The 26,227-nt window shown below is 50.9% G+C and overlaps 1 protein-coding gene across 1 annotated transcript in view; it reads right to left on the reverse strand.

Moving 5' to 3' along the window:
* LOC140411729 (uncharacterized) overlaps positions 1–26,227 on the reverse strand; it is an 80,089-nt gene that overhangs the window by 13,683 nt on the left and 40,179 nt on the right. The window contains exon 4 of the mRNA XM_072500733.1: positions 25,346–25,548. Coding sequence (XP_072356834.1) covers positions 25,346–25,548 — 203 coding nt within the window. The remainder of the gene's footprint in view (positions 1–25,345; positions 25,549–26,227) is intronic.

Raw genomic sequence — 26,227 nt, forward strand, 5'->3', positions numbered from 1 at the left:
GGACTGTGGGAGGAAACCAGAGCACCCGGAAGAAACCCACGCAGACACAGGGAGAATGTGCAGACTCCGCATAGAGAGTGACCTAAGCTGGGAAATGAACCTGGGACCCTGGAGCTGTGAAGCAACTGTGCTAACCGCTGTGCTACCCTGCTGCCCTAGTTATAAAGGGGAGACCATGAATGCCAGCTTGTGGCAGTATCGAGGCCCAAGGGTTCATCTGTGCTCAAACAAAAGGGGAACGTAGGGGTAGTGTCGAAAGGCTCAGTGGAAACCAGTGAACAACAGACAGACACAAAAACTCCACTGAATATTTTTGTAGACAGTTCCTTGATGGTTAGTTGGAGTGAGAAACACAGGCCTTGACAGGCATGGAGCAGGGCGAGGAACCAAGATGGCGCCGCAAACTGCCACTCGGGAGAGCATCAGGGCAAAGGGAGACCCCAGAGTGCAGAGCGCATCCATGTGGCGTCCATTGGGTGCCCCCTGGACCAAGGGAAACCCCGGACCGCTGGGGCCTGACCTCATGGTGAGAGCGGTGGCCATTTTGGACAGACCCCTAACAAAGGGAAATCCCCGGAGTGCAGGGGCGCGTCCACAAGGTAAGTATGGGTGACCCCGCAGGACCGGGAGGGTCAGAAACCCCCCCACCAGGATTGTTACCTGGAACATAAGGGGACTCAACGGCCCGGTCAAAAGATCCAGAGTGTTCGCCCACCTAAGAAGCCTAAAAGCAGACATAATCTACCTACAAGAGACGCACCTGAGGGAGAAGGACCGACGGCTGGTAAGGAAGGGCTGGGTGGGACAGACTTACCATTCATGTTACGGGACGAGGGCTAGGGGGTGGTAGCAACACTAATTAAAAAGAGGACCAGATTTACAGAAACCAAGACAGTTACGGACCCAGGAGGACGGTACGTCATGGTCGGCGGTGTCCTGGAAGGGACACCAATCGTACTGGTAAATGTGTATGCTCCCAACTGGGATGATGCAGAATTCATAAAGAAGACCATGGTGGAAATCCCCAACATTGACACACACACCGACTAATTATGGGAGGGGCGACTTTAACAGCGTGCAGGACCCACTGACTGACCAATCAAACCCCAGAACAGGGAAAAAGACTGGCACGGCTAGGACACTAGGAGCTTTTTTGGAGCAGATGGGGGCAGTGGACCGATGGAGGTTCCTGCATCTGGGAGAAAAGGAATTCTCATACTTTTCACAAGTGCACAAGGTGTACACCCGTATCGACTTCTTTGCAGTGGGGAAATTGGTGCTTCCAGGGATCATGGGAGCGGAATACTCTGCGATCGTTATCTCCGACCATGCTCCACACTACATGGATGTGAGGTTGGAGACAGGCCGTGCCCAGCACCCCGCGTAGACACAGACCTCCTGGCTGACAAGCCCTTCTGCCAAAAAATATCACGGGCCATAGGCGACTACGTTAGTAACACCCAAAACGGGGAGGTCTCACCCGCCACGTTTTGGGAGGCACTGAAGGCCGTGATTACAGGAGAGATAATAGCCTACAAGACAAGCCGAGATAGGGAAGAGAGGGTGGCCAGGCAACAACTGGTGGACTCCATTCTGGAAGTCGACACAAAATACTCCGAGGCCCCGACCAGGGAGCTGCTGGCGCAGAGGAAAAAGCTGCAAATGGACTTTAACCTGCTATCCACTGGGAAAGCAGTGTACCAACTCCGTCAGACACGGGGGACCTTCTACGAACATGGAGACAAGGCTGGCCGCCTATTGGCTCACCAGCTGAGAAAGCAGGCAGCCACACGGGAAACAGCGCAGGTTAAGGATAGCAGAGGCAGACTAGTAACAGAACCAAAGGAGGTCAATCAGGCATTCGAGACCTTCTACCGGGCACTGTACGCCTCCAAGCCCCCCACTGGGGACGAAACAGTTCCTAGACAGAGTGGAACTACCAGTTGTGGGGGAAGACAGACGGGGGGAGCTAGAAGCACCAATAGATTTAGGAGAAATAATGGAGAGTATCGGCTCCATGCAGGTGGGGAAGTCGAGAAATCCGAAGGAAAAGAATATGGAGTAATTAAGGTGAAGGTTCACCATTGATCCTCCCCAGCAGGCAATATAACAGCAGATCAGTTAGCTAAGTAAGGGGCCAAGGAACATTCCTTGGGAACACCGAATGACCAGGGAAATAAGTGCAGTCCAGGAACGTCAGACAAAACCTGATTCAATCCCAAAGTCAAGGTGATGATTTGAAACAGATTAGAGAAGGCTCAGACCCATTTCCATCATCATATAGGACGTGGAAAAGCAAGCTGGAAGTCAAGAATGGACTCGTTCTCAAAGAAGGACGATACATGGTACCGATCAAAATCGTAACCCGGTGATTTATCAATGTCATGACGTTCAGGGTCATCGTGTAATAGAAACTACTGTAGAAAAAATTAAAAATTGAAGTTGGTGGCCAAGATATAAAACATTGTATTGAAAATTGCTTGATATGTGCCCAAAACAACCCCGATCGATATGCTCATAAAGGAGAGCTCAGGTACTTCAGGCTCATAGAGGGACCCTGGATGAATTTACAAATTGATTATGTGGGATCTTTGCCACAATGTAAGGGGGGATACAAATATATCCTAATAATACCAATATAATCTTTATTTTCACAAGAAGGCTTACATTAACAAAGAACAAAGAACAAAGAACAAAGAAATGTACAGCACAGGAACAGGCCCTTCGGCCCTCCAAGCCCATGCCGACCATGCTGCCCGAATAAACTACAATCTTCTACACTTCCTGGGTCCGTATCCCTCTATTCCCATCCTATTCATGTATTTGTCAAGATGCCCCTTAAATGTCACTATCGTCCCTGCTTCCACCACCTCCTCCGGTAGCGAGTTCCAGGCACCCACTACCCTCTGCGTAAAAAACTTGCCTCGTACATCTACTCTAAACCTTGCCCCTCTCACATTAAACCTATGCTCCCTAGTAATTGACCCCTCTACCCCGGGGAAAAGCCTCTGACTATCCACTCTGTCTATGCCCCTCATAATTTTGTAGGTCTATCAGGTCGCCCCCTCAACCTCCTTCGTTCCAGTGAGAACAAACCGAGTTTATTCAACCGCTCCTCATAGCTAATGCCCTCCACACCAGGCAACATTCTGGTAAATCTCTTCTGCACCCTCTCTAAAGCCTCCACATCCTTCTGGGAGTGTGGCGACCAGAATTGAACACTATACTCCAAGTGTGGCCTAACTAAGGTTCTATACAGCTGCAGCATGACTTGCCAATTCTTATACTCAATGTCCTGGCCAATGAAGGCAAGCATGCCGTATGCCTTCTTGACTACCTTCTCCACCTGTGTTGCCCCTTTCAGTGACCTGTAGACCTGTACTCCTAGATCTCTTTGACTTTCAATACTCTTGAGGGTTCTACCATTCACTGTATATTCCCTACCTGCATTAGACCTTCCAAAATGCATTACCTCACATTTGTCCGGATCAAACTCCATCTGCCATCTCTCCGCCCAAGTCTCCAAACAATCTAAATCCTGCTGTATCCTCTGACAGTCCTCATCGCTATCCGCAATTCCACCAACCATTGTGTCGTCTGCAAACTTACTAATCAGACCAGTTACATTTTCCTCCAAATCATTTATATATACTACAAGCAGCAAAGGTCCCAGCACTGATCCCTGTGGAACACCACTGGTCACAGCCCTCCAATTAGAAAAGTATCCTTCCATTGTTACTCTCTGCCTTCTATGACCTAGCCAGTTCTGTATTCACCTTGCCAGCTCACCCCTGATCCCGTGTGACTTCACCTTTTGTACTAGTCTACCATGAGGGACCTTGTCAAAGGCCTTACTGAAGTCCATATAGACAACATCCACTGCCCTACCTGCCTCAATCATCTTAGTGACCTCCTCGAAAAACTCTATCAAGTTAGTGAGACACGACCTCCCCTTCAAAAAACCATGCTGCCTCTCGCTAATACGTCCATTTGCTTCCAAATGGGAGTAGATCCTGTCTCGAAGAATTCTCTCCAGTAATTTCCCTACCACTGAAGTAAGGCTCACAAGCCTGTAGTTCCCTGGATTATCCTTGCTACCCTTCTTAAACAGAGGAACAACATTGGCTATTCTCCAGTCCTCTGGGACATCACCTGAAGACAGTGAGGATCCAAAGATTTCTGTCAAGGCCTCAGCAATTTCCTCTCCAGCCTCCTTCAGTATTCTGGGGTAGAACCCATCAGGCCCTGGGGACTTATCTATCTTAATATTTTTTAAGACACCCAACATCTCGTCTTTTTGGAGCTCAATGTGACCCAGGCTATCTACACACCCTTCTCCAGACTCAACATCTACCAATTTCTTCTCTTTGGTGAATACTGATGCAAAGTATTCATTTAGTACCTCGCCCATTTCCTCTGGCTCCACACATAGATTCCCTTGCCTATCCTTCAGTGGGCCAACCCTTTCCCTGGCTACCCTCTTGCTTTTTATGTACGTGTAAAAAGCCTTGGGATTTTCCTTAACCCTATTTGCCAATGACTTTTCGGGACCCCTTCTAGCCCTCCTGACTCCGTGCTTAAGTTCCTTCCTACTTTCCTTATATTCCACACAGGCTTCGTCTGTTCCCAGCCTTTTAGCCCTGACAAATGCCTCCTTTTTCTTTTTGACGAGGCCTACAATATCTGTCGTTATCCAAGGTTCCCGGAAATTGCCGCATTTATCCTTCTTCCTGACAGGAACATGCCGGTCCTGAATTCCTTTCAACTGACACTTGAAAGCCTCCCACATGTCAGATGTTGATTTGCCCTCAAACATCCGCCCCAATCTACGTTCTTCAGTTCCCGCCTAATATTGTTATAATTAGCCTTCCCCCAATTTAGCACATTCATCCTAGGACCACTCTTATCCTTGTCCACCAGCACTTTAAAACTTACTGAATTGTGGTCACTGTTCCCGAAATGCTCCCCTACTGAAACATCTACCACCTGGCCGGGCTCATTCCCCAATACCAGGTCCAGCACCGCCCCTTCCCTAGTTGGACTGTCCGCATATTGTTTTAAGAAGCCCTCCTGGATGCTCCTTACAAACTCCACCCCGTCTAAGCCCCTGGCACTAAGTGAGTCCCAGTCAATATTGGGGAAGTAGAAGTCTCCCATCACCACAACCCTGTTGTTTTTACTCTTTTCCAAAATCTGTCTACCTATCTGCTCCTCTATCTCCCGCTGGCTGTTGGGAGGCCTGTAGTAAACCCCCAACATTGTGACTGCACCCTTCTTATTCCTGATCTCTACCCATATAGCCTCACTGCCCTCTGAGGTGTCCTCCCGCAGTACAGCTGTGATATTCTCCCTAACCAGTAGTGCAACTCCGCCACCCCTTTTACATCCCCCTCTATCCCGCCTGAAACATCTAAATCCTGGAACGTTTAGCTGCCAATCCTGCCCTTCCCTCAACCAGATCTCTGTAATGGCAACAACATCATAGTTCCAAGTACTAATCCAAGCTCTAAGTTCATCTGCCCTACCCGTAATACTTCTTGCATTAAAACATATGCACTTCAGGCCACCAGACCCGCTGTGTTCAGCAACTTCTCCCTGTCTGCTCTGCCTCAGAGCCCCACTGTCCCTATTAACACTGCAATGAAGTTACTGTGAAAATACTTTCAGTACATGGGTAGAAGCTTTTCCCACAAGAACCAACAGCGCAAAGGTGACTGTCGATATACACCCGTATTCACCCGGTGGGGACTTCCCCAAAGCGTAGAACCTGATCAAGCTTCGCACTCTACTGCCCAGGTCATGCAAAACGTCAGGACCTTATTAGGAATTAACCAAAAATTTCCCATTGCGTACCACCCACAGTCCAATGGAACATCAGAATGAATGTCAGAACCCTGAAAACCACGATTCGGAAAACAGTACAACTAAATAACTGAAGTGTTGGGTACTCTGACACACAGATGAACCAACGCGGTTGCGTATGGTACAACGCAGTTTTATTCATTGAACTATAAACATAGTAAACTCTGGTATTCAGCACATGGTGAACCTCTGAGTGGCTGGCACTGAGGTCTGTGCCCTGAGCCCTGTCCTGCTCGAGTGCCCAGGAAGTGTCGTGTTCCCTGCTTTGTACTGTGTATGCTCTTGTCCGTGATTGGCTGTCGTGTTGTGTGTGTTGATTGGTCCGTTGATCTGTCCATCATTATGTGTGTATATATGTGCTGTGATGTTCACATGAATATCATGACATCCCCCCTTTTTTTTACAGGATTATGTGCCTACGTGGTTATAAATAGAGATGTGGGACTTCCGGGTGCGGCGATGACCAGCTAAGTCGCACGTTTCGGCAGCTCCTGGTGGAACGGACTTTTGGGCTCTTAATAAGAGCCGCAACGGCAATTTTAACGGCTAAAAGTACTGTGCGGTAAACCAGAAGGGAATCCCCCCTGGATACGGATGGAAAAAGGAGAGGAAAGTGGCCGGATTGCGGTGGATCCTCTAGAGCAGCGGCAAGGAAGGCAAGCAAAAACCAAGATGGCGTCGGAAGGTGGCAGTTTAATATGGGGCCCTGAACAACACGAGTTTTTGAAACGCTGCGTGGAAGAGCTTAAAAAGGAGATGAAGAAGGAGCTGTTGGCCCCGATATTACAGGCGATTGAAGGGCTAAAAGATGAGCAAAAGACCCAGGAGCGGGAGCTTCGGGTCGTGAAGGCAAAGGCTGCCGAGAACGAGGACGATATACAGGGCCTGGTGGTGAAGACGGAGATGCACGAGGCACACCATAAACGATGTGTGGAAAGGCTGGAGGTGCTGGAGAATAATGCGAGGAGGAAGAATTTAAGGATTCTTGGTCTTCCTGAAGGTGCAGAAGGGGCGGACGTCGGGGCATATGTGAGCACGATGCTGCACTCGTTAATGGGAGCGGAGGCCCCGACGGGTCCGTTGGAGGTGGAGGGAGCATACCGAGTGATGGTGCGAGGACCGAGAGCAGGAGAAATTCCCAGAGCCATAGTGGTGAGATTCCTCCGTTTTAAGGACAGAGAGATGGTCCTCAGATGGGCAAAGAAAACTCGGAGCAGTAGGTGGGAGAACGCGGTGATCCGCGTAAATCAAGACTGGAGTGCGGAGGTGGCGAGAAGGAAGGCGAGCTTTAATCGGGCCAAGGCGGTGCTTCATAAAAAGAAGATTAAATTTGGAATGCTGCAGCCGGCAAGACTGTGGGTCACATATCAAGGGAAGCACCACTACTTTGAAACGGCGGATGTGGCGCGGACATTTATTGTTGAAGAGAAATTGGAATAAGCGGGTTATTAAAAAAGAACGTTTGAGACAAAGTGGTGGGGCGAATATGGGGGGCGAAGAGGGGGGAAAAAGGGGGGAGAGATGATTTTTATGTTGTTAATCCTGCGACCCGGTAACTTTTCTCTCTTCCACAGGTTGTGGGGGAGGGAGGAAGGGAGGTGGAGGAGCTGGGGGCGTAGGCCATTGGGGGCGGGGCCAAAAGGGAAGCGCGGGCTTTGTTCCCGTGCTATGATAATTATGGCGGGAATAGGGAAGCAGGAAGGAGGGGGCATCGCACGGTGCGAGCCGAGGTCACGGGGGGAAGCCGAGGTCGGCCAGAGTTTGCTGACTTCTGGGAGCAACATGGGGGTGTAACTACGCTAGTGGGGGATCTAGCGGGGGGGGGGGGGGGTGTGGGAGGGGGGATTTACTGGGTTGCTGCTGCTGGGGAGAAGGGGGAGCTGGTATGGGGTGGGGTGGGCGGGGCGGGAGGGCACCGCCTGGGGGGGACACAGCTGCGTGGGAACCGGGTGAGGAGCTGGATAAAAGGGGATGGATAATCGACAAGGGGGGGGGGGGGTAAAGAGCCCCCCAACCCGGCTGATCACGTGGAATGTGAGAGGGCTGAACGGGCCGATAAAGAGGGCACGGGTACTCGCACACCTTAAGAAACTTAAGGCAGATGTGGTTATGTTACAGGAGACGCATTTGAAACTGATAGACCAGGTTAGGCTACGCAAAGGATGGGTGGGGCAGGTGTTTCATTCGGGGCTAGATGCGAAAAACAGGGGGGTGGCTATACTAGTGGGGAAGCGGGTAATGTTTGAGGCAAAGACCATAGTGGCGGATAGTGGGGGCAGATACGTGATGGTGAGTGGCAAATTACAGGGGGAGGCGGTGGTCTTGGTGAACGTATATGCCCCGAACTGGGATGATGCCAACTTTATGAGGCGCATGTTAGGACGTATCCCGGACCTAGAGGTGGGGAAGTTGGTAATGGGTGGAGATTTTAACACGATGCTGGAACCAGGGCTGGACAGATCGAGGTCCAGGACTGGAAGGAGGCCGGCAGCAGCCAAGGTGCTTAAAGACTTTATGGAGCAGATGGGAGGAGTAGGCCCATGGAGATTTAGCAGACCTAGGAGCAAGGAGTTTTCGTTTTTCTCCTATGTCCACAAAGTCTATTCGCGAATAGACTTTTTTGTTTTGGGAAGGGCGTTGACCCCGAAGGTGAGGGGGGCTGAGTATACGGCGATAGCTATTTCGGATCACGCTCCACACTGGGTAGACTTGGAGATAGGGGAGGAAAAGGAACGGCGTCCACCCTGGAGAATGGATATGGGACTAATGGCGGATGAGGGGGTGTGTCTAAGGGTGAGGGGGTGTATTGAAAAGTACTTGGAACTCAATGATAATGGGGAGGTCCAGGTGGGAGTGGTCTGGGAGGCGCTGAAGGCAGTGGTTAGAGGGGAGCTGATGTCAATCAGGGCACATAAAGGAAAGCAGGAGAGTAGGGAACGGGAGCGGTTGCTGCAAGAACTTCTGAGGGTGGACAGGCAATATGCGGAGGCACCGGAGGAGGGACTGTACAGGGAAAGGCAAAGGCTACACGTAGAATTTGATTTGCTGACAACGGGTACTGCAGAGGCACAGTGGAGGAAGGCACAGGGTGTACAGTACGAATATGGGGAGAAGGCGAGCAGGTTGCTGGCCCACCAATTGAGGAAAAGGGGAGCAGCGAGGGAAATAGGGGGAGTGAGGGATGAGGAGGGAGAGATGGAGCGGGGAGCGGAGAGAGTGAATGGAGTGTTCAAGGCATTCTATGAAAGATTATATGAAGCTCAGCCCCCGGATGGGAGGGAGAGAATGATGTGTTTTCTGGACCAGCTGGAATTTCCTAAGGTGGAGGAGCAGGAGAGGGTGGGACTGGGAGCACAGATCGAAATGGAGGAAGTAGTGAAAGGAATTAGGAGCATGCAGGCGGGATAGGCCCCGGGACCGGATGGATTCCCAGTTGAATTTTCAGGAAATATGTGGACTTGCTCGGCCCGCTACTGATGAGAACTTTTAATGAGGCGAGGGAAAGGGGACAGCTGCCCCCGGCTATGTCAGAGGCAACGATATCGCTTCTCCTAAAGAAGGAAAAAGACCCGCTGCAATGCGGGTCCTACAGGCCAATTTCCCTCCTGAACGTAGACGCTAAGATTCTGGCCAAGGTAATGGCAATGAGGATAGAGGATTGTGTCCCGGGGGTGGTCCACGAGGACCAAACTGGGTTTGTGAAGGGGAGACAGCTGAATACGAATATACGGAGGCTGCTAGGGGTAATGATGATGCCCCCACCAGAGGGGGAAGCGGAGATAGTGGTGGCGATGGATGCCGAGAAAGCATTTGATAGAGTGGAGTGGGATTATTTGTGGGAGGTGTTGAGGAGATTTGGCTTTGGAGATGAGTATATTAGATGGATACAGCTGCTGTATAGGGCCCCGATGGCGAGCGTGGTCACGAATGGACGGGGGTCTGCGTATTTTCGGCTCCATAGAGGGACGAGGCAGGGATGTCCTCTGTCCCCATTATTGTTTGCACTGGCGATAGAGCCCCTGGCAATAGCATTGAGTGGTTCCAGGAAGTGGAGGGGAGTACTCAGGGGAGGAGAAGAACACCGGGTATCTCTGTATGCGGACGATTTGTTGTTGTATGTGGCGGACCCGGTGGAGGGGATGCCAGAGATAATGCGGATACTTGGGGAGTTTGGAGAATTTTCAGGATATAAACTGAATATGGGGAAAAGTGAGTTGTTTGTGGTGCATCCAGGGGGGCAGAGCAGAGAAATAGAGGACTTACCGCTGAGGAAGGTAACAAGGGACTTTCGCTACTTGGGGATCCAGATAGCCAAGAATTGGGGTACATTGCATAGGTTAAATTTAACGCGGTTGGTGGAGCAGATGGAGGAGGACTTCAAGAGATGGGACATGGTATCCCTGTCAGTGGCAGGGAGGGTGCAGGCGGTTAAAATGGTGGTCCTCCCGAGATTCCTCTTTGTGTTTCAGTGCCTCCCGGTGGTGATCACGAAGGCTTTTTTCAAAAGGATTGAGAAGAGTATCATGAGTTTTGTGTGGGCCGGGAAGACCCCGAGAGTGAGGAAGGGATTTTTGCAGCGTAGTAGGGATAGGGGGGGGCTGGCACTACCGAGCCTAAGTGAGTACTACTGGGCCGCCAATATCTCAATGGTATGTAAGTGGATGGGGGAAGAAGAGGGAGTGGCGTGGAAGAGATTGGAGAGGGCGTCCTGCAGGGGGACTAGCCTACAAGCTATGGTGACGGCGCCGTTGCCGTTCTCACCGAAGAAATACACCACAGGCCCGGTGGTGGTGGCTACTCTGAAAATTTGGGGGCAGTGGAGACGGCATCGGGGAAAGACGGGAGCCTCGGTGTGGTCCCCGATAAGAAATAACCATAGGTTTGCTCCGGGGAGAATGGATGGGGGATTTGGAACATGGCAAAGAGCAGGAGTAACACAATTGAGAGATCTGTTTGTAGATGGGACGTTTGCAAGTCTGGGAGCGCTGACCGAAAAATATGGGTTGCCCCAGGGGAATGCATTCCGGTATATGCAACTGAGGGCTTTTGCGAGGCAACAGGTGAGGGAATTCCCGCAGCTCCCGACGCAGGAGGTGCAGGACAGAGTGATCTCAAAGACATGGGTGGGGGACGGTAAGGTATCAGACATATATAGGGAAATGAGGGACGAGGGGGAGATTATGGTAGATGAGCTGAAAGGGAAATGGGAAGAGCTGGGGGAGGAGATTGAGGAGGGGCTGTGGGCTGATGCCCTAAGAAGGGTAAACTCATCGTCCTCGTGTGCCAGGCTAAGCCTGATACAATTTAAGGTGTTACACAGGGCGCATATGACTGGAGCACGGCTCAGTAAATTTTTTGGAGTAGAGGATAGGTGTGCGAGATGCTCGAGAAGCCCAGCGAATGACACCCACATGTTCTGGTCATGTCCGGCACTACAGGGGTTTTGGGTGGGGGTGACGAAAGGTGCTTTCGAAGGTGGTGGGGGTCCAGGTCGAACCAAGCTGGGGGTTGGCTATATTCGGGGTTGCAGAAGAGCCGGGAGTGCAGGAGGCGAAAGAGGCTGATGTTTTGGCCTTTGCGTCCCTAGTAGCCCGGCGCAGGATACTGTTGATGTGGAAGGAAGCCAAGCCCCCGGGTGTGGAGACCTGGATAAATGTCATGGCAGGGTTTATAAAGCTGGAACGGATTAAGTTCGTCCTAAGGGGATCGGCTCAAGGGTTCACCAGGCGGTGGCAACCGTTCGTCGAATACCTCACAGAAAGATAGAGGGAATGGAAAAGAAGAAGACAGCAGCAGCAACCCAGGGGTGGGGGAGGGGGGGGGAAGGGGGGGGGAGGAGGAACCAGAAGGACTCTCAGGGATGTTAGTGTATAAGTATAATATGTATAGGTTGTTGTTATAGGTAATTGTATACTGGACGGCTGAATTGTATTTTTTGGAGGGTATTTATTTGGGACAAGGCAGTTGCCATTTAGTTTTGTTTTTTTTAATTTTGATGTTGTTTATATATTCTTTATTTCTTGTTTAAAAAACTGGCCATTGTTATTTATATTGTTATATTACTGTGTGAAAGATACACAATGTACTGTTATGGTTGGCCAAAAATTTTGAATAAAATATATTTTTAAAAAAATAAATAGAGATGTGTACTGAGTGTAGCTAAATGTGTGTGTGTGTGTAATATTTACAGCATATACATGGGGTTTAACTATATACAAGGGGCGATGTCGGGTGTGACATAACAACGAGGTTGTACCATGAACAAAGAACGGGGAAACATTGAACGATAAAACAAATTCCTGTGTCGTGTTCCCTGCTTTGTACTGTGTATGCTCTTGTCCGTGATTGGCTGTTGTGTTGTGTGTGTTGATTGGTCCATTGATCTGTCCATCCTTATGTGTGCGTGTATGTGCTGTGATGTTCACATGAATATCATGACAATAACCACACATGGAATGTAGTTTTGCCTTTTGTTCTAATGTTAGTACGAGGTTCTCTATCTGGAGCGACTGGATTCACTTCACGTGTCTTGATGAAAAGGCGACCGATGAAAGGAATAGAGACCCTAATCGACCTTTCAGAACCCAAATTGACAGCTATCAGTCACGAGAAGGCATTACAACAGATACTGAACAACGTGTAAGCAGCACAAATGGCTGCGGCTGTTAAGATGAGGCAGAAAAAGAAAAACAGCGTAAGGCACATTTTGATGGAAAAGTTAAACCAGTAGAAAATGAGGTGGGACAGAAGGTCATGATGCAGGTATGCAAACCTGGAACCTTTGTATCCCCAAAGTACCACGGTTAGCCCGTCTGTCCACAAGGTTTAATTGGACACTGTGAAAACTGGATGGCACCATGTCAGTTAAAAGGGTACGGTGCACAAGCATGCATGTCACTGCCAGCAGGTGAAGTTGTACGCTAGAGAGGTACAAGTAAATGCACCTACTCCTGTGCACGCTCCAGTACCAGTTGTTGCAGTTATTTCCCCTACCGGCACCAGCAGCTGGATCAGCTCTAGGTATCAACCAAGGAATCAGGTAGCGTCCCTACAATGGAGAGGCAGGCATACGCCCAGACAAGTGATATTTTCACCGACCTGGACACGCCTATTGAATGATGGACATTTGAATCATATAGACGATGATATCGATCTCAGTCAGGTCAATTAGATGAAATAAGAACTGTGCTTATAAAAACGATGTGTGCTGTAAATAAACTGCAAATAATAGCAGGGACTACTTTGGTCCACATAGATTCCATGCATAAGTGAGGAAAAATGTATTGGAAAGGATATTTGCTGATCCTGAACACCGTGACTATCTGGACCCCTGATGTCGCAACGAATCTCGTGGACATGTTCATCCACAACTCTACCGATGGATCGTGTGAAGAAGGAAACAACCGTTGGCCTCTATGTCTTCACAGAAAACCAGACATTAAGTACCCTATGTTACCCTGTGCCAGTTGAGGAAGTTAACTTGTGTATGGTTTAACAAGGATTGTACTGGACCCACTACTGGGGCCATCAGAATGGTATTAGGACTGCCCATCATACCTTTTAAAATATATATTTTATTCCAAACACAATCAACGAATCACATAGTCATCCAAAGACACAACTCCAAATTACGAAGTTTGTAATTTTCCTCATTTTCTCCCCTTAACTAACACAATACCCCCAAACACCTCCCCCACCCTGCTGGCGACAAAGAGATCCTTGAATAGAGACCAACACAGTCTCCATCTTACATAAAACCCCTCTTCTGTTCCTCTGAGAGTGAACTTAATTGTTGCCAATTGTAGGGACTCCGCAATATCCTCCAACTACATCGACACCCTTGGTGGTACTGCCAACCTCCACCCTAATAGGATTCACTGCCCGGCAATCAGAGTGGCCACCAGTAGCTCCGAAAATCTGAAGATCGCCACTAATGGGCATGATCACCCCTGCGATCTCCAACGGTGTCTTAAAGAACGAGGTCCAGTTTACGGGGTTATTTTGGAGGAGGAGAAGGCGCCGCTAGAAGAGATCAAGGCAAAATGGGAGGAAGAGTTGGGAGAGGGTATGGAGGAGGAGTTCTGGTGTGAGGTGCTCCAGAGGGTGAACGCCTCCACCTCGTGTGCGAGGTTGGGGCTGATACAGCTGAAGCTGGTGTATGAGCACACCTTACAAGGGCGAGGATGAGCCGGCTCTTTGAGGGGGTAGAAGATGTGTGTGAACGTTGTGGGGGGGGGGTCGCAAACCACGTTCATATGTTTTGGTCCTGTCCAAAGCTGCAGGATTACTGGAAGGAGGTATTTAGGGTAATCTCTAAAGTGGTGCACGTGAAACTGGACCCGGAACCTCGGGAGGCCATATTTGGGTTGTCGGACCAGCCGGGGTTGGAAACGGGTGCGGAGGCTGATGTTGTCACCTTCGCCTCGTTGATCGCCCGAAGGCGGATCCTGTTGGGATGGAGAGCAACCTCTCCACCCTGTGCCCTGGTGTGGCGGGGGATTTGCTGGAATTCTTGATGCTTGAAAAGGTGAAATTTGAACTGAGGGGAAGGATGGAGGGGTTCTACAATTCATGGGCGTTATTCATTATGCACTTTCGAGAATTGGATCACATCGAACATTAGGGGGGTTGGGGGCTGGGAGGGTTGGGGGGAGGGGGGGCTGTGTGTTTTAAGGGTGACTGTGGGTGATTCCTGATTCCTTTTTGTCATTTGTTTATGTTAACATGCGGGCTAATGTTTGGGGTTTGGTGGGAGGATGGGATCGTTGTTATTGATATGGGGATTGACATTACATTCGTTACTGATTATTGTTTATTGTTGGGTGTAAATTTGGGAGAAAGTGTGAAAAAGAATTTTAATATATTAAAAACAAAAAGAACAAGGTCCAGAATCCCCCTACCTTCGGGCAAGACCAAAACATATGGACATGATTTGCAGGCCCCCTTGAGCACATCTGACATTTGTCCTCTATCTCAGGGAAGAACCATTCACGCGAGCCTGTGTGGGCCCTGTGCACCACTGATGCGCCAAATTTAAAAGTCAGACTTTGCAAATGGCATTGGAAGTCCAGCCCCAGGAGGGTAGCCGCGCAGAGGTGCGGCAGGACGGACAGGCGGAAATTGTTGAATTTCCTGCCTTGGACAGTGAGGTTCGCTAGGCAGAACCCCTTTATCTCCACCGAGTGTGACCTGGAGGCCAGGGAGATCCTTTGATTTACAGGGTGGGTTACAAGGGGCTGGTTTAGCACACTGGGCTAAATCGCTGGCTTAAAGCAGACCAAGCAGGCCAGCAGCACGGTTCAATTCCCGTACCAGCCTCCCCGAACAGGCGGCGGAATGTGGCGACGAGGGGCTTTTCACAGTAACTTCATTGAAGCCTACTTGTGACAATAAGCGATTTTCATTTTCATTTTTTCATTTCAAGTGAACAGCGCCTTACCGTGTCGGGGTGAACAAAGCTTTCCATGCTCCCAGAGTCAATCAGGCACAACGTCTCGTGGCCATTGATGAGGACCGTCGTTGTAGCCGTTGCGAGTGTCCGGGGTCGACTTTGGTCCAGTGTCACTGAGGCCAGATGAAGCAATTGCAAGTTCTGGTCGGGCAGCGTGTAGCCGGCCGTGCTGGGGGCCTGGGGCCCCATCCAAGATGGCGTCACCCATGGGTCGCACATGGTGTCCGGGGATGAAGACGATGGCGGCGGCGATGGACAAAATAGCGGCGCCCACCCGTCCAGCGTGGAGTCCGGGGGGCAAGATGGCCGTGCCCGTGGGTCGCACGTGGCCCGCGTTAGCGGGCCGTCTCACCGCGCAGGCCTGCGGGGTCAGGGGGAGGGGCTGCCGCTGTGGGGTGCCACGCAGCCCAAGGGGCCGCCATGCGATCGGGTGCAAAAGACAGTGCAGTTTTGTAGGCAACGTCCATGGACCCTGCCAGGGCCCGTGCCTCTGTAAGTTCCAGAGTGTCCCTTTCTAGGAGTCTTCGGCGGATATCGGGGGAGCTCATACCTGCAACGAAAGCATCCCTGATTTAAAGTTCCATGTGCTCGCTCCCCGAAACTTGCGGGCAGCCACAGTTTTGGCCCAGCACCAGTAGCACCCGGTAGAAATCTTCCAACGTTTCCTCGGGGCTTTGCCGCCTAGTCGCAAGCAGGTGATGAGCGTAGACCTGGTTTACAGGGCGGATGTAATGTCCTTCCAGCAGTTCGATAGCGGCAGCATAGTTCTCTGCCTCCTGGATAAGGGGGTAGATCCCAGGGCTGACCCGGGAGCACAGGAGATGCATCTTCTGTCCTTCCGTGGGGGTGCCTACGGCCGTGTCGAGGTAGCCCTTAAAGCACGCCAGCCAGTGTTTAAAAATAGCAGCAGAGTTATCCGCGTGGGGGCTGAGCTGGAGGCACTCCCGTTTGATTCGGAGATCCATCCTTCCAACTAAAGTTGTCGCAGATTAAATTGATGCGCAATCAATTACACTCAAGACGAAGTGATTCCATAACTGAAGGCTTTAATCTGCTAGAATCTTTTCCCCAGCAGCTTCGATACAGAAAGTGAAGGCTGCTGGGATGGGACCATCTCTTATACCTCACCTTCAGGGCGGAGCTACATAATACAGCCAATGGTAGACTCCTGGGTCTAACCAATGGTCATCAGTCTCTCAGGTACCGCAATACCTGGTACTACCACAACCACCTTAATCTGTATCAGGATCATCCTGCAAGGCTAACAGTGTATCTAACCGGGGTGATCGAGAGAGGGGCCGTCAGCAGGACCCTTAAGCACAGGAGGCCTCCTCCACCCGTACCCATTCCGCGACCTCTTCTCCCACCACCGATGCACCTTTTCCACATTTACCGCCCATTAAAAATATAGCAGTTATGGAAGCAACAGCCCCCCTCTCCCCCCAAACCCACCGTTCCCTCTGCAGAAATGCTCTCCGAATCCTGGGCTACCTGCCTGTCAATAGAACACTGCCAGAAATAGTTCATAAAATTCCACCGGAAAACCCCTGACGTCTTATCCGATTGCATCAGCCTGAAGGACTCCAATATCTCATGCAGTCCCAGTGCACCTCCAATCCATGTACCTTACCCCGCTCCACCTCTGGGCCTACCAACCCATCTAAAAGGTGTCCCATCTCCACTTCTTCCCCCCGGGGCGCGGACCTACACAGCCCCCGGTAAAAGTATTTGAATGCAGGGCGGCACGGTGGTGCAATGGTTAGCTCTGCTGTTTCACGGCACTGAGGTCCTGGGATCAATCCCGGCTGCAAGGTCACTGTCCCTGTGGAGTTTGCACATTCTCCTCGTGACTGCGTGGGGCTCACCCCCACAACCCAAAAAGATGAGCAGGGTAGGTGAACTGGCCATGCTAAATTGCCCTTAATTGGACACGCTAAATTTAAAACAAACTTTGAATGTTAATTGTCTCCGGTGCTGCAACTACCCCTCCCATCATCCCTCACCTGCACTAACTCCCTCGCGGCTGACTGCCGACCCAACTGATGGGCTAACAGGCGGCTGGCCTCCTTCCCATACTCATAGAACACTCCCCTTGAGTGACGAAGCTGGCCCACTGCCTTCCCTGTCATCATTAGTTCAAACTCACCTTGTAACTTCCTCCTTTCTGCTGACAACTTTCTGGTCGAGGCCACCGAGTACCGTTGGTCCACTTCAACTATGGCATCCACTAACCTCTGTCTTTCCGTCCTCTCAACCTTGTCCCTGTATATTACCTCCCAAAACGTGGAGAGTGAGAGCTCCCCGTTTTGATTCAGCTCCACGTAGTCCTCTGTATCCGAGGCCATCTTCGCACAGAACTTCATGTCCACCAGGGGCGTCGAATCGAACTATCATGAGCATGGTCCATTTCGAACCTCATGTCCACATAATGTGGCGCGTGATCTGAACTCACAATCGTTGCCTATTCCTCTCCTACAATCCCTGGAATTATTGATTTCCCCACCACGAAAAAGTCTATTCGGGAGTATACCTAATGCACATGGGAGAAGAAGGAAAACCCCTTCTCTCCTGGATGCCTAAAGCTCTACGGGTCCACCCCCCATCTGATCCATGAACAGCCCCAGCTCCTTTGCCATTCCCAGCTTGGCCAACAACTTGGAGCTAGACCTATCCACCCTGGGATCTAACACAAACTAAAATTACCTCCCATTATCAGTTGATGCGAATCCAGTTCCGGGATGGACGCCAACATCTTAACAAATTCTACATTCTCCCAGTTGGGGGCATAAACATTCACTCTAACAACTGACGCCCTCGTCAAAACTCCACTCACCATCATGTACCCCCTCCTGGGTCTCGTACCTCGCTGGCCACTACAAATACCACCCTTTTAATAAACAAAATCGCAACCCCTCTCAACTTGGAATCAAACCATGAGTGGAACATCTACCCCACCTAATCCTTTCTTTTAAAAAAAATTTAGACTACCCAATTCATTTTTCCAATTAAGGGGCAATTTAGTGTGGCCAATCCACCTGCCCTGCACATCATTGGGTTGTGGGGGCGAAATCCACGCAAACACGGGGAGAATGTGCAAAATCGACACGGACAGTGACCCAGAGCCAGGATTGAACCTGGGACCTCAGTGCTGTGAGGCATCAGTGCTAACCACTGCACCACCATGCTGCCCCATCCAACCCTTTCTTAACCTCGTCTGTTTTTTTACCCGCAGATCAGTCTCCTGCAGGAAAACCACATCCGCTTTTAAAGTTTTCAAGTGTGCAAACACCCAGGATTGTTTAATCGGGCCATTCAGCTCCCGCACATTCCTTGTCACTATCCTCACCGGAGGTTTCTGAACCCTCCCTCTATTAAGGTCTGCCATCCCAACTTAACACAAAAAATCTCCCTACTTCCAGTCCCCTCTCTTACCTGAAATCACCCAAAATGGCTGTCCCCTCCATTCTCACCTACACCCTGCCACAGTCCCCAGCACATTCCCCTCCCAGCTCCGCCTGACTCCCCCCACACCCGCAACTGCTCCTTCCTCTCCCCTTTAAACCACCCATCCAACCAACTCCCCTCCTACCTCCCCTCTGCTAGATAACTGCTTCCCCCCACTTTCTGGCTACTCGCCACAGCCCCCTTCCTCACACTAATTCCGTTTATGAACATCCCAGCCAGCATGGCAATTCCCACCTGGAGAACTACACAAAAGGACCCCACCTACACCGCCCAAATTATCTCTCACCCCACACCGCTTCTCCCCTTCGCTCTTTGGAAAGCCTCTACCCAGGCACCCCCCCCAGCTAGAGCCCCCTCCCACCCGCTCTCCAGCAGGACATAGGAACCCAGGACTCGGGCCATTCCCTCATTGCTCATTGACCATAACAAAAGAAAGACCAACATGTGCAATAACAAAACACTTGCAAACCTTGTAACTACATATCCAAAACCAAAATTCCCACTATGTGGTAGTCTGTATTAGGGGTATTACGGTACCTAGGTTGAGGCTGTAAGTCCATTGGTGTGGGAGGTACCTGAGACATGAAAATCATTGGTGAAGCCTGCCTGCTGGTTCCGTCCAGTAAGGCGGAGTATAAGAGTCTGTGTCTTCCTAGCAGCCGCATTCTGTACCTGCGCTGCTGGGGGAAACATCTAGTCCAATAAAGCCTTCAATTATCATCCAATCTCGCTTCTGGAGTTATTGATCGAGCCCCAATTTATTGGACTAGATTTTAAAGAATAGAGCTCCGAATCAAGCCGGAGTGTCTGCAACTCAGCTCCCATGCAGCAAACTCAGCGGCAACCTTCAAACACTGGCTGCCGTGCTTCAAAGGGTACCTCAGGACGGCCACGACTAGAGGACCAGAAACTGCAAGTTCTCCACTCGAGGGTGAGCCCAGAGATCTACACCCTCATCGAAGGTGCGGACAATTTTGAGGCCGCGATGGCCCTGTTGAAAGGACACTACATTCGCCCAGTAAACCAGGTTTACGCCCGACATCTGCTAGCGACAAGGCGACAAATTTTGGGGGAATCGCTGGATGAATTCTACCGCGCGCTCCTGGTACTGGGTAGGAACTGTGACTGCTCGCAAGTTTCAGCCAGCGACCACACAGAACTTTTAATCTGGGACACATTCGTTGCAGGTCTGCTGTCCTCCCAAATCTGTCAGCGGCTGCTGGAGAAAGAGACACTAGGCCTCAAGGAGGCACGGGCCCTTGCTAGCTCCCTGGACGTGGCCTCCCGAAACACCCAGGCGTACGTTCCCGACCACGTGGCAGCCCCTTGGGCAGCGTGGAACCCACCCGCGGCCGACCCCGATGCAACCCCCAACCCCCCCACAAGCTTTTGCCGCGCTGCTACCAGGCAACCCCGGGGGGCTCCGCTGTTATTTTTGCGGGCAAGCCAAGCATCCCCGGCAGTGCTGCCCGGCCCGCTCCTCCACCTGCAAAGGTTGTGGCAAAAGGGGCCATTTTGTGGCAGTATGCCAGGCCAGGGCGGTTGCCGCTGTCTCCGGGAGCGAACCGGGGCCGCCACCACAACTCTCTCCACGGGCCATGTGTGGGCCGCAGGCGCCGCCATCTTCTTTTTCCCCAGCCATATGCGGGCCCCGGGCGCCGCCATCTTGTTCCCCAGGGACCACGTGCGATGCGTGGGCGCCGCCATCTTGCCCACCCCCAGCCATGGTGCGACCCGTGGGCGCGCCATCTTGGCTGGAGTCTCAGGACGCCGATTCGGATGACCACACACCGCCCGAGGAAAATCTCCAATTTGTACCACGACTCGCCTCGGTGACCCTGGACCAGTCTCGGCCCCGAACACTCTCGACCGCGACGACGACCGTACTCATCAACGGCCGCAAAACATCCTGCCTGATCGACTCTGGGAGCACAGAGAGCTTCATACACCCCAACACGGTAAGGCGCTGTTCTCTTCCCATACACCCAGTTAACCAAAAAGTCTCCCTGGCCTCCGGGTCTCACTCTGTAGAGATCAAGGGGTTCTGCATAGCGAACCTCACGGTCCAGGGAAGAGAATTAAAAAATTTCTGACTTTACGTCCTCCCTCACCTCTGCGCTGCCACGCTCCTCGGGTTAGACTTCCAATGTAACCTCCAGAGCTTAACTTTTAAATTTGGTGGCCCTATACCCCCCTCACTGTCTGCAGCCTCGCGACCCTCAAGGTCGACCCGCCTTCCCTTTTTGCGAACCTCACCCCGGATTGCAAACCCGTCGCCACCAGGAGCAGACGGTACAGTGCCCAGGAACAGACCTTCATTAGGTTGGAAGTCCAGCGGCTACTGAAGGAAGGTGTTATCGAGGCTAGCAACAGCCCTTGGAGAGCTCAAGTAGTGGTTGTAAAGACCGGGGAGAAGCACAGGATGGTCACTGATTATAGTCAGACCATTTAAACAGGTATACGCAGCTCAAAGCGTACCCTTTCCCCCGCATATCTGATTTGGTCAATCAGATTGCACAATATAAAGTCTTTTCCACGGTGGACCTCAAATCCGCCTACCACCAGCACCCCATCCGCCCAGACGACCGCAAGTACACTGCATTCAAAGCAGATGGGCGGCTCTACCACTTCCTAAGGGTTCCCTTCGGTATCACAAATGGAGTCTCGGTCTTCCAACGGGAGATGGACCGAATGGTTGACCGGTACGATTTACGGGCCACGTTTCCGTACCTCGACAATGTCACCATCTGCGGTCATGACCAGCAGGACCACGACGCCAACCTCCGCAAATTCCTCCATACCGCAAAAACCCTTAACTTGATCTACAACAAGGACAAATGCGTGTTCAGCACCGACCGTCTAACCATCATCGGCTACATTGTGTATGATGGAGTCATAGGCCTAGATCTCGAATGCATACCCCCCCTCATGGAGTTTCCCCTCCCCACTGCTCCAAGGTCCTGAAACGCTGCCTGGGATTGATTTCATATTACGCCCAGTGGGTCCCCGATTATGCGGACAAGGCCCATCCACTAATCCTATCCTCAGTTTTCCCTCTGTCGGCAGAGGCCCACCAGGCCTTCAGCCGCATAAAGGCGGACATCGCAAAGGCCATGATGCACGCAATCGATGAATCCCTTCCCTTCCAAGTCGAGAGTGACGCATCCGACGTAGCTCTGGCGGCCACCCTCAACCAAGCGGGCAGGCCCGTGGCCTTCTTCTCACGCACTACCTGGCTGGCAGGAGATTCATGATCATCACTGACCAACGGTCGGTAGCTTTCATGTTCAATAACACACAGCGGGGCAAGATAAAGAATGATAAGATCTTATGGTGGAGGATCGAGCTCTCCACCTACAACTATGAAATCCTGTATCATCCCGGGAAGCTAAATGAGCCTCCTGATGCCCTATCCCGCGGCACATGTGCCAACGCACAAGTGGACCGACTCCGGGCCCTCCATGAGGACCTCTGCCACCCGGGGGTCACTCGATTCTTCCATTTTATCAAGACCCGCAGCCTGACCTACTCCCTCGAGGAGGTCAGGACCGTCACCAGGAACTGCCAAATCTGCGCGGAGTGCAAGCCGCACTTCTGCATGCCAGAGAAAGCGCACCTGATAAAGGCTTCCCATCCCTTTGAACGCCTCAGTATGGACTTCAAAGGCCCCCTCCCCTTCACTGACTGCAACACGTACATCTTGAACGTGATTGACGAATACTCCCGGTTCCCATTCGCCATCCCCTGCCCCGACATGACCGCAGCCACCATCATAAAAGCTCTCCACAGTATCTTTACCCTGTTCGGTTTCCCCGCCTACATACACAGCGATAGGAAGTCCTCCTTCATGAGCGATGAACTGCATCAATTCCTGCTCAGCAAGGGCATCGTCTCGAGCAGGACGACCAATTATAACCCTCGGGGAAACGGACAGGTAGAGAGGCAGAACGGAATGGTCTGGAAGACCGTCCTACTGGCCCTACGGTCCAGGAATCTCCCAGTCTCCCGCTGGCAGGAGGTGCTTCCTGATGCACTCCACTCCATCCGATCACTGCTGTGTACCACAACAAATGAAACACCTCATGAACATCTCCTGGTCTTCTCTAGGAAGTCCTCCTCCGAGACCTTGCTCCCAACATGGCTGGCAGCTCCTAGAACATAGAACAGTACAGCACAGAACAGGGCCTTCGGCCCTCGATGTTGTGCCGAGCATTGTCCGAAACCAAGATCAAGCTATCCCACTCCCTGTCATTCTGGTGTGCTCCATGTGCCTATCCAATAACTGCTTGAAAGTTCCTAAAGTGTCCGACTCCACTATCACAGCAGGTAGTCCATTCCACACCCTAACCACTCTCTGAGTAAAGAACCTACATCGGTCATCCCTCCTATATCTCCCACCCTGGACCCATTCTGCTCCGCAAACATGTGCGGGCGCACAAGTCGGACCCATTGGTAGAGAGGGTCCATCTCCTTCACGCCAACCCTCAGTACGTCTACGTTGCGTACCCCGATGGCCGGCAGGATACGGTCTCCCTACGGGACCTGGCGCCCGCTGGAACCCCCCCACACCCACCCTCCCCCACCAACCCCACCCTCCCTCCCACCGGCGCACCCCACGGCTGCCCCCTTTCCAGGTGGATCGGATCTTCCACTGGTCCCACCCAGGGGTGATGAAGCTACCGAAGAAGCCAAAGTCACGCTCCCGGAGCCACGGATGCCCGCGCCGGCGCCTGCATAACCGCCGAAACTGCGACGATCACAGTGGACGACCATGGCCCCCGATCGACTAATAGCTTCATTCTGACATGTACATGTAAAATGAATACTGTAAATAATTGTGACATGTAATAAGGCAAAACACTGTACCACCGAAGGGTATCACCATAACCTCTACCACTGTATGACGCGAGACCACCACCCCCGCCGGACTTGTTTTTAACAGAGGGTGAATGTGGCAGTCTGTATTAGGGGTATTACTGTACCTAGGTTGAGGCTGTAAGACCATTGGTGTGGGAGGTACCTGAGACATGAAGATCATTGGTGAAGCCTGCCTGCTGGTTCCGCCCAGTAAGGAGGAGTATAAGAGCCTGTGTCTCCCTAACAGCCGCATTCTGTTCCTGCGCTGCTGGGGGAAACATCTATTTTAATAAAGCCTTCAATTCCTGAAATCATATTCTTTGTCCTTAAAAGTCACCCAGAGCCTGGCTGGTGCAACATCCCAACCTTCACCTTGCTGTGTGACATAACAGCCTGTGTGATACATGTGATCCAAATAAATTGAACTTGATTCAACGATACTTGTTTGTGTGATGTATCAGTTGTGACAATCATCCAGGAGGGGCAGCAGTTCCAAACTGGAATCCGTGGATATTTTCCAGGGAGCGCACAAGCTTATCCGCCTCCATTGCAAGTTTCATATGACATTTTTGAAATTGGAGGGTTTCCAACTGGAGGTCGTTACAATTGCAATTAATGAAATCTTTTTAAATCTAATACTAACCTCTGCACCACGACTACAATCTCTGCACACTGTTTTAGGCAGGAACAGAGATTCACCACTTATTGATTCTTTGATGCATCAATCATACACATAAAAACATTCAATTTGTGGAAAGAAATGGGTCGAACTTCAGTTTAAAAAACTAAGTTTAGTTTTTTACTGAAGAATAATCCTCTGCCACTTCTCTTCCAGGAAAGCCTACTTTGAAGAAGTACTGCTCTTGTCTCTGGCAGGATTTCTGGTTGTCTCTTTTACTCTATTTGGAGGGCTGCCAAGTACTTTGGTTGTGTGGGAAGTGAACCATGCAATTCAATAGTGGTCCCATACCTGGATCTGAGGATATAAGGCAGCAGAACTCACGTTGGCAGATTTACATAGAATTTACATAGAATTTACAGTGCAGAAGGAGGCCATTCGGCCCATCAAGTCTGCACTGGCTCTTGGAAAGAGCACCCTACACAAGGTCAACACCTCCACCCTATCCCCAGTAACCCAGTAACCCCACCCAACACTAAGGGCAAATTTGGACACTAAGGGCAATTTTTCCATGGCCAATCCACCTAACCTGCACATCTTTGGGCTGTGGGAGGAAACCGGAGCACCCGGAGGAAACCCACACACACGGGGAGGATGTGCAGACGCCGCAGACAGTGACCCAAGCCGGAATCGAATCTGGGACCATGGAGCTGTAAAGCAATTGTGCTATCCACAATTGTGATGATTGTGAATGCAAAGGCTCCTATTCCCAAAATATGCTGGGAAAACTTCCCAATGGCATTTCAAATATATGCCAATGTCTCAGTAACCCTGATACCAGAGGCTTAGCTGGAACTATATGTCTTGTTTCCTGTGGCACTGCATGGAGAAAGGCATGCCAAGATGATCCCTAGCTTAGGAAACCCACCAAGCTGCCGCTAACAATAACAAACGGTAATGGTACATCTACCTGGTAACAATGGGAAGCACAGGTCAGCAGAGAGCCAGATGCATAGCTACTCCATTTACTACTGAGGCACCTGCAGCGAATATGGCATAGATCTGACACAATGCTGAGAACAAGAACTTACGTTACCAGTTGATGAAGAACATGGGTTGAAATTTCCTGTTCTTTTTCTATTGCTTCATCTAAAGCCTTTGCCTTTTGAATTTCACACTTATAAAGTGTCTGCTGGATTTCATGAGCTAGGCGTTGTTTTCCAAGTTCACGCTCCTTTCTCACCTGCAGCTCTTGTTGCCATTGCATTTTAGCCTCAGTTTTCCGTATTGCTTCCTAATAAACAGAATGTTGGGTCAAGCAGCTTTATCAAGAGACAAAGATCTACAGAGCCCGGAAATCAAATGCCAAACTGAAAAGGAACACTTTTGTTCCAAACCATGAGTTACAACAAGATTTCTATCATGAGATAAATTATTCAGTCAGCCTGTTACAAAGTGAGTTGGTCTGGTAGACTTTGCTAATTCAGTCTCCAATATTACAGCATAGTTCAAAATACAGAACTAGTCAGGCCAGCATACGATGACAACTGATTGTGATTCGATTCTTTACATTTTGCGTAACCTGCTGATAGCCTGTTTCACCTCACAAATGAACATAGAACAAAACTTGCACGTCTTTGGACTGTGGGAGGAAACCGGAGCACCCGGAGGAAACCCACGCAGACACGGGGAGAACGTGCAGACTCCGCACAGACATCGAATCGAACCTAGGACCCTGGCGCTGTGAAGCCACAGTGCTAGCCACTTGTGCTACCGTGCTGCCCTTATCACCTCTTGGATAAAGTATCCCAGAACAGCATCTTACTGCCCCATTATAACTGTGAGGTCAAGAATCACATCAGGTAAAGAACTGTGCAGAGCAATCCACATTCTATAGTCTCCCACGAAACCCACTGGTAAACCAAAACACTTTAGTAATGGAATGGAGTTCTGAAGAACAGACACCAAAGCAA

Source organism: Scyliorhinus torazame, chromosome 4, assembly GCF_047496885.1.
Source record: "Scyliorhinus torazame isolate Kashiwa2021f chromosome 4, sScyTor2.1, whole genome shotgun sequence".
NCBI lineage: Eukaryota > Metazoa > Chordata > Chondrichthyes > Carcharhiniformes > Scyliorhinidae > Scyliorhinus > Scyliorhinus torazame.